Source organism: Macaca thibetana, chromosome 3, assembly GCF_024542745.1.
Source record: "Macaca thibetana thibetana isolate TM-01 chromosome 3, ASM2454274v1, whole genome shotgun sequence".
NCBI lineage: Eukaryota > Metazoa > Chordata > Mammalia > Primates > Cercopithecidae > Macaca > Macaca thibetana.
The window spans coordinates 75,290,618-75,303,274 of NC_065580.1; the positions used below are offsets into that span (position 1 = coordinate 75,290,618).

The following is a 12,657-nucleotide window of genomic DNA, read 5'->3' on the forward strand; positions in this document are numbered from 1 at the left end:
TAAGCGTTCTTTATTGCTTTTCATTCTTTTTTCCCTTACATTATATTTTTATTATATTTATTATTTTTATAATATATTTGTTATATTGTATTATATTGATACATAATATATTAATGTATTTATTATATATAATATATTGTATTAATAATAAATATATTATATTAAACATAATACATATGATATATTTATTATATAATATAATATATTATATTAATATATTTATTATATTTCCCCTTATATTTTCAAATTACGTGTCTTCAAGTTCATAAATTCTTCTGCTTGGTCAATTCTGCTGTTGACGTTCTCTGTTCCATTTTTCATTTTGTTTTTGTATCTTTCAGTTCCAGGATTTTTGGGTTTTTTAAAAATAATTTCAACCTCCCTGTTAAATGTCTTATTCTGGTCACTTATTGTTTTCCTTATTTCATTGAATTGTTTCTCTGTATTTTCTTGAAGTTTGCTGAGCATCCTCAAAACAATTATTTTGAATTCTTTGTCAGGCAGTTCATATATCTCCTTTTCTGTAGGGTCAGTCACTGGCACAGTATTTTGACCCTTTGGGAATGTCATGTTTCCCTGATTGTTTTTGATTCTCAAGGCTGTGCATCAGTGTCTGTGCATTTGAAGAATGTACATGCTTAATCCAGTCTCCACAGACTAGCTTTGTCTGGTAAGTCCCTTCCACATTCACCTTATCCAGAGATTCTGGGCAGGCCATCTGGCATGGCTCCAAAGTCCCAGTCCACTGGGGCTGATGTGGTGTTGGGGTATACATGAAGCCTGAAGCGGCTGCAGCAGACTGGAAGCCCTTGGCAGCTGAAGCAGGCTGGAAGCCCTTGGCAGCTGAAGCCTGCCTGCCTGCCACTGAGAGCTGTCTGGAATCTCCTGTCACTGAGAGCTGTCTGGAATCTGAGGCTGCTGAAGTCTGCATGATAGTGGTGTGAATCAGAGACTGAGTCCACGTTGCAGGCATAAAGCTGGAGGCTACAGGATCCTGCCTGGTGCTAGGGCAGGTCTGTAGGCTCAGTTTGCAAGTACCAGCCTGGCATCTGGGGCCATGGGGTCTGCCTGGTGCTGGATTTTACTTTTGTGAGCCTGGTGTTGGGATCCAAGGAAAAGTCCTGTGCTTGCCTCCCTCTCCTTCTCCCCAGTTGATGGTAACTCTCTTCATACTGTGCCACCTGGCATTGGTGATGTGGGTAATGTAAAACTGTCCCTTTTGCCCTCTTCAATGTGTATTTTCTTATTATTGTGCTACAACCAGGTTCTATGATTGCTCCATTGTTTTCCTTCACTCTTGTGAAGGTATTTTCATGCATGGTTATTCAAATTAATGTTTCTCTGGGAGGACAATTACTGGAGAGTCATATTCTGCCATTTTGCTCCACCCCTCTCTTACCTTTTATTCTTATTTGCTTTTTGATTAATGTATTCTATCTCATTATTCTCTCTCTATCATAAGGATCTGGCATAGTGCTTTGCCCATCATTTGCAGTTGCTTATATGATGTTGACCAAAGTAGTTCTTTTGCCATTCATCCAGGAAACTGTATCCCACCCATGTAAAAATATTGTAGAAGGAAGAAAATAGCACCATTATCACTCTCATTCTGAGGGACTCATCTTTCAGAAACTCACCTGAAGAAATTTTAGAATACTAGGAAAATCTGTGGCAGCATCTTTAATGTATACTGACGATGAAATATCATTATATGAATAGCAGGAGTAAAAGTTAATAGATATTATTTTATCCTTGGCCTAAGAATATGAAGATATTCTTTTATTCCTTGGTCTTGACTTACTTTGTCATCTGGTCAAATAATTCTTTGTCTCTGAGAATACCTTTCTTAGTCCATTTCTGCTATTATAACTAAATACCACAGGCTGTGTAATTTATAAATAATATAGATTTATTTCTCACAGTTCTGAAGGTTGGGAAGTACAAGAACAATGTACTGGTTTGGTGTCTTGTGAGGGCCTTATTGCTGCAACCTCACATGGCAAAAGGGCAAATGCTGTATCCTCACATGGCAGAAGGTAGAAGGGCAAAAAGGACCTAAGCTAATTTCTTATAGCCCTTTCATTAGGCATTAATTAATTCATGAGGGAATACCCTTCATGATGTAATTACTTTCCAAAAGACCCCCCATCTTTTAATACTACAATGGGGTTTAAATTTCAATATAAATTTTGGAGGAGACACACTCATACCATAACAACATCTGATCCTGGTTTTATCTGCTTGCCTTTCAGGAATCATTCCTGCTCTAGAAACTGCCTATTATTGCAATGACCCCTTTTGGTTTCCTGGCTTCTGAGTGCCACACTCTGGCTTCTGACTCAAGCTCCTGCCTCTGCCACCTTATCTACCTATTATACTCCTCTCCTGCTACCTTATCTACCTATACTCCTCTCCTGCCACCAGATCTAACCAATGCACCATCAGCATTATAATATCCAGTTATTAAACACACTGTGATTTCTATTCAGAGACCATTGCTAAGTGTTATTTGTGATTCACAGTTTGTGGAATCTCAAGAATTTCTTCAATTCCTGAAGTATATTTTAATTCTGGCTCTTCTGTCTCTTGGTACACGTTCTTGCATTCTCATACTAAAACAAAATATTCAACTAATCTCAGAGTAGATCTATCTTGCAGCTTTACCTTCCACTTTTTGTAGTATGCATAAAAGGTACAATATTCTCTGATATGGGCCTTTATTTGAGGATTAGCTGGTGACATCTATGGAATTCTCACAGCAGCCATCTTACCTAGAACTTTGGCTGTCTGAAGCCAGTTCTCCAATGCTGTCATGTTCCAAGTCATAGAGGTAGTACAGCTCTCTTTTTACAATTTTTTTTTTTTTGCTTTTCTTAAATATGAAACACGAAACATCAAGTTGGCTATATATAGTTCATTGCTGTCAGAAATCAAAGTATCCGAATTTGAATTGTATAGTATCTAACTGATTCAGTTGGACTTTAGTGATGCTCATGCTAGTGGTGGGAGTCATGCAGAAGTGTTCTGAGAGCTTTCATAACCCCTGGGAAGCTTGCAGGTGATGGGGTCTCTCCCCTTGAATCCATCCTTCATGGGTCAGATTTAGCACCTGCTTGGAGCAAGTGGCGTCAGTGAAAATCAATATTCATGGCAGAAGCCTTTCTTTTTTTCCCTGTTCAATTTTATCTCTGAACATTAAGAAAATTAAGCATAGAAAAATTGGACATCCACCGGCAAAAGAGTGAAGTTGGACCACTACCTCACATTATATAGAAAAATTAACTCAAGATAGAATACAGACCTAAATGTGAGAGCTAAAACTATAAAACTCTTAGGAGAAAACATAGGATTAAGTCTTTATATCTTTGGGTTAGGCAATGATTTTTTAGATATGTTACCAAAAGCACAAGCAACCAAAGAAAAAATAGATATATTGGATTTCATTAAAATTGAAAATATTTGCACTTCAAAATACACCATAAAGAGGCAGGAGAATAGCGTGAACCAGGAGGCGGAGCTTGCAGTGAGCCGAGATCACACCACTGTACTCCAGCCTGTGCGACAGAGCGAGACTCCCTCAAAAAAAAAAAAAAAGAGAAAGAAGTAAAAAGGCAACCCACAGAATGGATAAAAATATTTGCAAGTCATATATTCGATAAAGCTCTAATATCCACAATTATAAACATTTCTTACAACTCAACGATTAAAAAAAACACAAATAACCCAATTTTTAAATGGGCAAAAATTCAAATAGGCATGTTCTCCAAAGAAGATATACAAATGACCAGTAAGTTCAAGAAAAAGATACTCAACATCATTAGCCATCAGAGAAACATGATTCAAAACCAAAGTGAGATATCACTTCATATTCACTGGGATGCTATAATAAAATAAACAGATAATGAAAGTTGAGGAGGATGTAAAGCAATTAGAATGCTAATACACTGCTAGTGGGAATGTAAAGTGGCACAGACACTTTGGAAAATAATTTGACAGGTCCTCAAAATGTTAAATATATAATCACCTGCCATGTGACCCAGCAGTTCCACTCCTAGATACGTATTCAAGATAATTGAAACTGTCTACACAAAAATGTGTACAGCCATCTCTCCATATCTTGGGGGGATTGGTTCTAGGAATTCCCCTGTTCCCAGTTACTTAAATCTGAGTATGCTCAAGTTCTTTATAGAAACTGGTGTACATTTGCATATAACCTATGTACATCCTCCCATATAAATTAAAACATCTCTGTATTACTTATAATACCTAATACAATGTAAATGTTACATAAATTGTTGTTATAGTATATTTTTAAAAATATAAATTTTTAAAAATAGTGATATTGTTTATCTTTGAAGATTTTTGATCAGCAGTTGGTTAAATATGCAGATATGGAACTCATGGATTCAGAGGGCCAACTGTATACAAATGTTTGTAGCAGCATTATTACTAATAACCCAAAGTGGAAACAAACAAAAAGTCTAACCACTGATGAATGGATTAAAAGTAATGTATAACCATACAGTGAAATCTTATCCATCAATAAAAAAGAATGACATAATGATACATGCTACAACATTGTTGAATCTTGAAAATATTAAACTAAGTGAAAACAGTGAGACAAAAAGGCTACATCTTTTATTATTCCATTTATTTGAAAGTAAGTAGAAAACATATTAGTGGTTGGTAAGGGCTAGGCGAGGTGGGAATGGGGAGTGACTGCCAGCAGGCACAGGATTTTTGAGAGGATAACCAAAAGGTTGTATAATTAGATAGTCGTGATGGTTGCACAATTTTGTGAATATACTAATAACCACTGAATTATACAGTTTAAATAAGGAAATTTCATACCGTGTGAACTTTATTTCAATAAAAAAATTAAGGCAGTCTTGATCTTAAGTCTCTGGTCAACCACCTCTGCTGCTTCTCCGTGCCTTTCATAACCAGCTCCCTATCCAGTCCTTGATATGTCAAAATCATTTTTCCATTTAAATTTTTGGCCTTTATTTTTCAAGGTAACTAGATAGTTTCTTTGAAATCTGGTGGGTTTTCTTTAGGCCTTCACATGTAGGCACAAAACAGTGCCTCTCCTCTTATTTCAGAATGTAGATGCAATGATTCTAGAAGCTAAAGTTCCATTGTTTATAGTTCTGAAAGGAATGGAGCTCTTTTCAAAACATGTGGAGAAAGCCAAAGCATTCCAGCTTAGTAGATAACTCTATACTTTGCAAGAATTTATTCTTGATAGTACTAAAAATAGTACTTAAAGTTTTCATAACATCCCGAAATATCATTCAGGTTTTTCTCAAATTTTCCTTTATCTTTGAAATGAGAGAAGAGCCACATAGAGTATATTTATTAGAATTCCATTGGTAATGTACATGTTTCTCATGCTTTTATATGGGAGTAAGTTTGTATAATCCTAACTTTCTTCAGCTTTAGTAGCTATCATAGATCATGCTTACATCACACTTGGAGCTTCATCGTTTTTGGATAACACAACTTTATAAGTAAATAGCAAAGTCATACTAACCTTATTGTGAGTGGATAGACAAAGTGTCAATTGAGCCAGAAATGGAAAGGGGAATGGGGACAGTGATTCATATAATAAAGTAGTTTTCTTCTTGTGATTTATAATGTCCAATCAAGGACAAATGGACAGAACCTGGGTGGATTGGACTATGCTAGTGTTAAACTGGAAATCTGTGCACCTTGAGCAGTGGCAAATAACCTTCTCAAATTTCAAGTAGCTTTATTTTTTATTCTTTATTAAGACCTGATTTTTCTTTTCAGAAGAAACATTTCAACTTTTGTGCAATATGGATTTGCTCATCCAGCTTTCTTAGCCAAGTTGACAGGACAAGGTGAAAAGAAACTCTTAGAGGAAAGTCAAACCCTAGCTCTGGGGAGATGTTGGCTCCATGTCACTTCAGGACGAGACTAAGTCAGCTTGTCAAGGATCTGTGGTTCCACTCCCCAGTCTGGAATCATCTCTCTGACTTTTTAGTTTTATATCTAGCGAACATTCTTGAGCCAATTTCTTAATATTTTGTACACTGCAATCTGCTTTCTGCAGCCCTCGTCTTCTCACCTTTCCCTTCATCTTTTTACCTGGCTTGTCTCATAGAACTTCATAGTGAAGTTCAAAGACATCTAGCCCTTTCAGTGGCACTAAAGTCTCTAGAGTAGCCTGGGATCTGATGGCAGGGTGGGGAAGCTCAAACAGGTCTGCTTAAACAATGAAGTTTTCATCTCTCCACTCTATCTAATGTTTTTAAGCCAGTGATGCTCAACCTTTAGCAGGCTTCAGAATCACCAGAGTAAGGGGTTGTGGGGAAAGGGGGAAGGTGGACAAGCTTCCTAAAAGAGATTGCCAGACCCCAACCCCAAAATTTCTGACTCAGTGGGTTGGGGTGGGGACTGTGAATTTGCCTTCTAACCATCTCCCAAGTGTCACTGCTGCTGGTGGGGTTAGGGACCACACTTTGGGAATCTGCTCTAGGATTTCTCCAGTTTTGGTTGACTCTGGGCACAATTAATCCAAATATATGAGGCTTTATTGTACTGCATAGGTGATATTGAATATTGTTTTCCCACAGTTATTTAAAGCATTATAGTTCAGTAATTTTAAAGTTTCAATAAACCCTTTTATTTTACCAAGGTGAAAATACGCCATATGATTTTAAAATGATGCTATGTCAGCCAGGACATACATAATTTGAGTCTCAATTTGTATTTCTACATTGTTTCTACCTTTTCTCCTTCTCTTCCCTTTTTTCCTCTCTCCGTTCCTGCCTCAAACATTTATTTAGTGCCTGCTCTGTACCTGACACTAAACTAAGGGCCAGAGTATCGCATAAATTAGTAAAGGATAAATAAGTATCTTTGCAGTCTAGTCATGGGATACAGACATGAAAAAGAAGTGAATACAGTCATGTGTCACATAATGATGTTTTGGTCAATGATGCACTGTATATTATGGTCATATGGTCCCATATGATTATAATACTGTATACTTACTGTATCTTTTCTATTTTTAGATACACAAATACTCAACCATTGTGCTACAACTGCCTACAGTATTTAGTACAGTAATATGCTGTACAGGGTTGTGGCCTAGGAGCAATAGGCTATCCCATCTAGTCTAGATGTATAGTAGGCTATACCATCTAGGTTTGCGTAAGTATAGTCTGTGATATTTGCACAATGACAAAATTGCTTAACATGCAATTCTCAGATGGTATACCCATCATGAAGTCACACATGACTGTACAGTGACAAGTACCAAGGGCTGTGGCAGCAGTATCTGGGTGTACAGTGAACAGGGCATGAGCTATGCAGGAGGGGTGGTGGGATGGCAGGAAAGGTATCACAGAGTCGGAACTGAGGAGCCAGCATGGAGTCTGTAGCCTAACTAGAAGGGACGGGAACTGCGATGGTATGAATGCCACAGTGTTGTCTTGCTCTTCCTCCTTTGCTTAGTTTAACTTAGAGAACATCCCTAAGCAAAAGGTCTTTGCTATGAAAGGACGAGACCTTCCGGTCATCCTTTCTGGACTGGCTAGGGCTGGGAGTGATTGTGTGGTACTTAACTCAGGAACATAATCCTTTCATTATGTCCTAATAATCTAAACCAGGCTACTTCTCAAGAATTCTCTCTCATGCTTATAAAATGATCACATGTGCTGGGACCACTATATTAGGTTTCAAGAAGTGTGCCTCAATGAGTGGATGGTCATAAGGCATTAGAGAACAGCAGGAAAACAAGGTTTTTAAGTATAGTTTCCAAGTTTTTAAGTACATGGCCCTGGGACTTACTTTTGCATAGAGCCAAAGCCCAACTCTGTCACTACCTTTGTGATTTTGGAAAATTTCTTAACATCACTTGAGCTTCAGTTTTCTCATGTGTTCCAATTTTAATTGGAATATGATATAAAATTTTAGTGAGGATAAAATAAGATGACATATGAAAAGTGTTTGGCATATTGTAAGTCCCTGGTTACTAAAACAGCAGCAAAATAGGCACAAAGAATAAAAGCATTTGATATAAATGCAGCTTCATCCATCCAGAGATCATATGGAAAGATACAGTAATCTACCAGTACCCTCTAAGAAGTGTTATAAGGAATTGCTTTAAAATTATAAATTATTTGAGACAGATTCACCCTCAAGCCAGAAGAATCACAAGTCTATCAGGGTCTCAGCTGATCAGTACATTGGGAAAATCGAATGATGACAACTCAGCTTTTATTTCTTTTTGATGTCTTGGGTACAAGTGGGACCCTGAACTCACAAACATAGCATCAGTGAAAAACTCGTTGAAACTTTTCAATGATTGTTGAGAAAAGAAAAGGTTTTGTTTTAGTGGGATAAACACACTTACTCCACCTACGTTTTGAAAACAGATGTTTCAGAGGAAAAGAAGTTAAGGAAAAGCAAATGAACTCTCCCAAGCAGCCACATCCTATCCATGTGCCCATAGAAAGAAATTAGGAGTATGATTCTCATTTTATTGTCGGAGATCATCTTCGACTCTACTATCTTAAGGAATCTTTAATTTAGGACACTCCTAAATCTGCTTTCTCTGATTTTCTTCGACAAATATAAACATTATTATAATCCTCAGAAAAGATAAAGTAGAGCTGCTTGAGCCAAGAGCCACTTAATAGGTACCAGGCACTAAACTAAGTGCTATATAAACATTAGCTTCATTCAGTCCTCACAGCTCAATGACAGGTACCCATTTTACAGAAAAGAAACATGAGGCTTAGAGAAGTTTGTCACTTGTCCAAAGCTTTCCCCTACTATTCAGCTGTATGTTCAAGGCAGAGCTATGAACCCAGTTTCAGAATGAGTGCCTGACCTCACCATTGTGCCATATGGTCTCACCTGCTGGTTTCAGTCCGCCATGGTGGAGTATCAAATTACACATCAGCCTCCTGTTGCCCAGCACCTGTTGCTGGTCCCAAACGAGATAGGGCTGCAGCTAACATCATGTTTGCAGGATGCCCTGGAAACCCTGCCTGTAGGTGTAGCAACCATTTAACCAGAGCTGGAGCTCCCTGGGTCTCATGCAGGTGTCCAGGGCATTGAGGGTTTAGGGTGATCTCTCTGGGCTTGGGTGACCTCAATTTGAAGTGGATTATTTTCCACTTCCTTGTTTATAATAAACACTGATCTACTGGGGCCTCGGAAGCAGCAGAGAGGCTTTGCCTCAAGCAGTCCTGCGATGTCTTTTCATGTTTTCTTCTTTAGGTGTTTCAAGAAAGACCCATTTCAGGCAGGAAAACATTCTTTTCTGACCCAAGGAGGTTTTAAAATAATACCTTGAATGTCTTACTTTGAAACTTTGAGGCTTTTCCCTCATTTGGTGATTTTGTTTCTGATATGTGGTGTGTACTTTCCCCATTTCTGTGTAAGAAGGGGGCAAGGTTTGTCACTTGTGCAAAGCTCAGCCTGGGCCCAGTCTGGCCTCTCTTGCATTCTGTGGCCCAGAGCTCCCAGTGAAACAGGCCCGTGTGGTCCAGGCCCGCGTGGAACCTGGGCTGCAGTCACGGTCACTTAAACCACAGAGACAGCCAGCGAGGCTTGTCCTCTAACCAGTGTTTGTTTGTTTATTTGCTTGTACCTACTTTGAGCACATCTTAGATTGTGTTAGTAACTCATAGACAAGAAGAATTTTTGTTTTCCTACAGTGTTTGGGAAATTGTATGTGAAAATTCCTAACTGTGCCATGCATTCTCTCACTTTATTCCTATTAATAATAATTTAAAGAAAAAGAAATAAGACTGTGCCATCCGCTAGTAACAATTAAGGACAATAATATGCATAGAGTACTCTTCTGTTGCTCCTAGAGAGCTAGGGAGTGCAGGATTTTGGCTAAATGGGTAGTATGCCTTTTTTTCTTTTTCTCTCGCAGGGATGCACACACTCCATGCCTGGAAATTTTTAGAAATATAGTAGAATATGTCTAATACTAATAATATAATAACTATATACTAAAAACAATGTTCCAGAAGCTGTTTTAAAATATATATGTTTGTAAATTATGTACATATGACTACATAATATATATGTGGCATATGCATTATGTGTATGTGGTACATAGACATTACCCATAACAATCATATTAGAAAGTACCTCTGTCTCCATTTTACAGATGAGGAAGCAGAGGCACAGAGAGATTAGTGACTTGTTCAAGATGAGACACACAGCTGGTAAAAAAAGGGGTTATGTATTTAACCACCAGGTGATACTATTATACCCCCACTACTGGATGCTTCCTGGGTGTCTTAGGAGGCACTTCCGATTTTTGCAGCAACTCAAGAACTCACCAGTAAGAACCTTAGTTAGGAGTTTGAGTTGATAGAAAAACAATGGACCAATACTTGTAACCTTTCTTGTACAATTTACAAGTTGTATATACTTGGGCACATCTCTTAACGGAATCTCACTATCCTCATCTGTAAAATGGAGATTATGACATCTATCCACATACTTCATAGAGGTGTCATAAAGGCATGTAACATAATGAATCTAAAGACCCCTGAAGACCCTTCAAGTGCTACATAAATATTCAGAAATGGTTCCTTACATGGTCACAGTTAGGTCTGGAATGCTGTGCTAAGGCTTTTTCACTCTGAGCTCAGTGCCCCCTTTCACTCTTCTGTGCTCTATCAGTGTGTCTTTCAAGCAAATTCATATGCTGATCTGTGTTAGTTCCTATTCTGCAGAATTGAGAAGCGTTATACTCACCCTTTAAATACAATCCCCTCACTGCTATGATGGAGAATGTGTTACACCACTAAGGAACCCACCTCTCTTTTTGTTTTTTCAGATTTAAGAAACATTACTTTCCTTTTCTCCTTCTTTCCTAAGAGACTAGAATCCTGTATTGCAAGTGACAGTTCCCTCAATAAATTTTAACCAAGCAGAATCTGGGATGCTAAGAATGGAAGAGGTCTCATGTAAGCTGGACCAAGACTTTACAGATAGGAAAATTGAGGGTCTTATCTGACATCACCCAGCCTATAAGGGCCAACGTGGGCCAAGAGCCCACATGTCCTGACTTCCAGCCCAGAGCCAGTTCTGCTTCATGATCCTGCCCCTTGCACTCAGAAGCTGAGGGTATTTGTGGTTTGTTTGTTTTAGTGCTTGCTTTTATTACTGATAGCTCTTCTGCAAGGAATGCCTCCCCTCTCTAAGCATTTATTCTTTGTTACTTACAGAAGAAGACTGCATAAACTGGGCGTGTCAAAGGTCACCCAAGTGGATTTCCTGCCAAGGGAAGTAGTATCCTACTCAAAGGAGACCCAGACTCCTCTTGCCACACATCAGTCTGAAGGTAAACTATGTCTTCGGCTTACTTTCCTTATTATCTCTGGAGAAATCGCCAGGAAGTAACATCTTCCTTATTGATTTCCTCTTACAATAAGAACTCTTCATAGGATACAAACTAATAACACTGAAAGCCAAAGGCTCCTCTGAGTTTGAAAGCTATGGAGAGGGAACTCAATGATACTCTTCCAAGTGACCTGGCAACTTTAAATTAGATAAACTAAAGAGGTTTATCTCACTACATCGAAATCATGTAAGGAGAACAAAAATCATCAAAGAACAATATTATAGAAATAGTGCTGAATTTTATCAATAAGAATACATTAAGCATACCTTAAGAATCTTAAGCATACATTAAGATTCATCATTTGCATGGGTTAGCAAACTATAGCCCACCACCTGTTCCCAGAAATAAGGTGCTATTAGAATACAGCCACATCCAACCATTGACATCTGTGGTTACTTTATTGCTGCAGTGGTAGGGCTGAGAGGTTGTGAAAGAGACCTTATGGCTCAAAAAGCCTAAAATCTTTACTATAACCTGGCCCTTTACAGAAAACCTTTGCTGACCACTGATTTGGTTTGCCAATTGAGGTGACAACACACGAGAGTTTCTGACCACAATTTAAAAGTATTTTCCCGTGCAAACTTCCATTGAGGTGAATGGAAATTGAACCCCATAACTTCTTTGTGTATGCCAGAAAATATCAAGTGAAAAAGTCACATATGGATATCAGAGAATCATAAAAATACACTCATAAGAGAAGTCGAAGTTGATAAATACCTCCTAGAATTCAAAACTTTATCAGAGCAAGATTATGCAAAAGCAGAAGAGGGAGATGTGTATTCTGAAAACAGGATAAGTGAAGGTTTCATTGTTAGAGGCTAATGTTGTTATAGCAAAACAAATCCTCTTTTTACTTTATGTTATTTTATTTTTCGGTGTGGTGAAGAGGATGTTGGAATTCTGGGTTCCTTGTTGTTATGTAGTAAATATGGACAAAAGCCATGAAATACACAAATGATTAGCATTCCCCACCTGGTGATTTACAAGAAATATAAAAATCAGTGCACTTTTGTTTGTGCAAGCTATAGGTTTTCAGTTTTGGTTCTAAATAAATAATGCCAAAAGCAAAGTGAATCAGATTCCTTGAAGTCCAAGGTGCCGTCAGGCATTCTGAAAATCTTTCCTATACAAACTGTTGTGGGGACAATTCTTTTGTAGCAGGGCCTCCATTTTTCAAGCCCCAGTGAAATGAATTTTAGAAGCAAACAAGTAGCACCCTCTGGTGGTCAGCTTTTAAACCAAGCAACCCAACA

At 38.1% G+C, this 12,657-nt stretch overlaps 1 protein-coding gene across 5 annotated transcripts in view; it reads left to right on the top strand.

Moving 5' to 3' along the window:
• Positions 1-12,657, top strand: part of DYNC1I1 (dynein cytoplasmic 1 intermediate chain 1) — a 318,520-nt gene that overhangs the window by 82,652 nt on the left and 223,211 nt on the right. For all 5 annotated transcript variants that reach the window (XM_050782914.1, XM_050782917.1, XM_050782915.1 and 2 more), the window contains one exon: positions 11,229-11,344. In XM_050782914.1, coding sequence (XP_050638871.1) covers positions 11,229-11,344 — 116 coding nt within the window. The remainder of the gene's footprint in view (positions 1-11,228; positions 11,345-12,657) is intronic.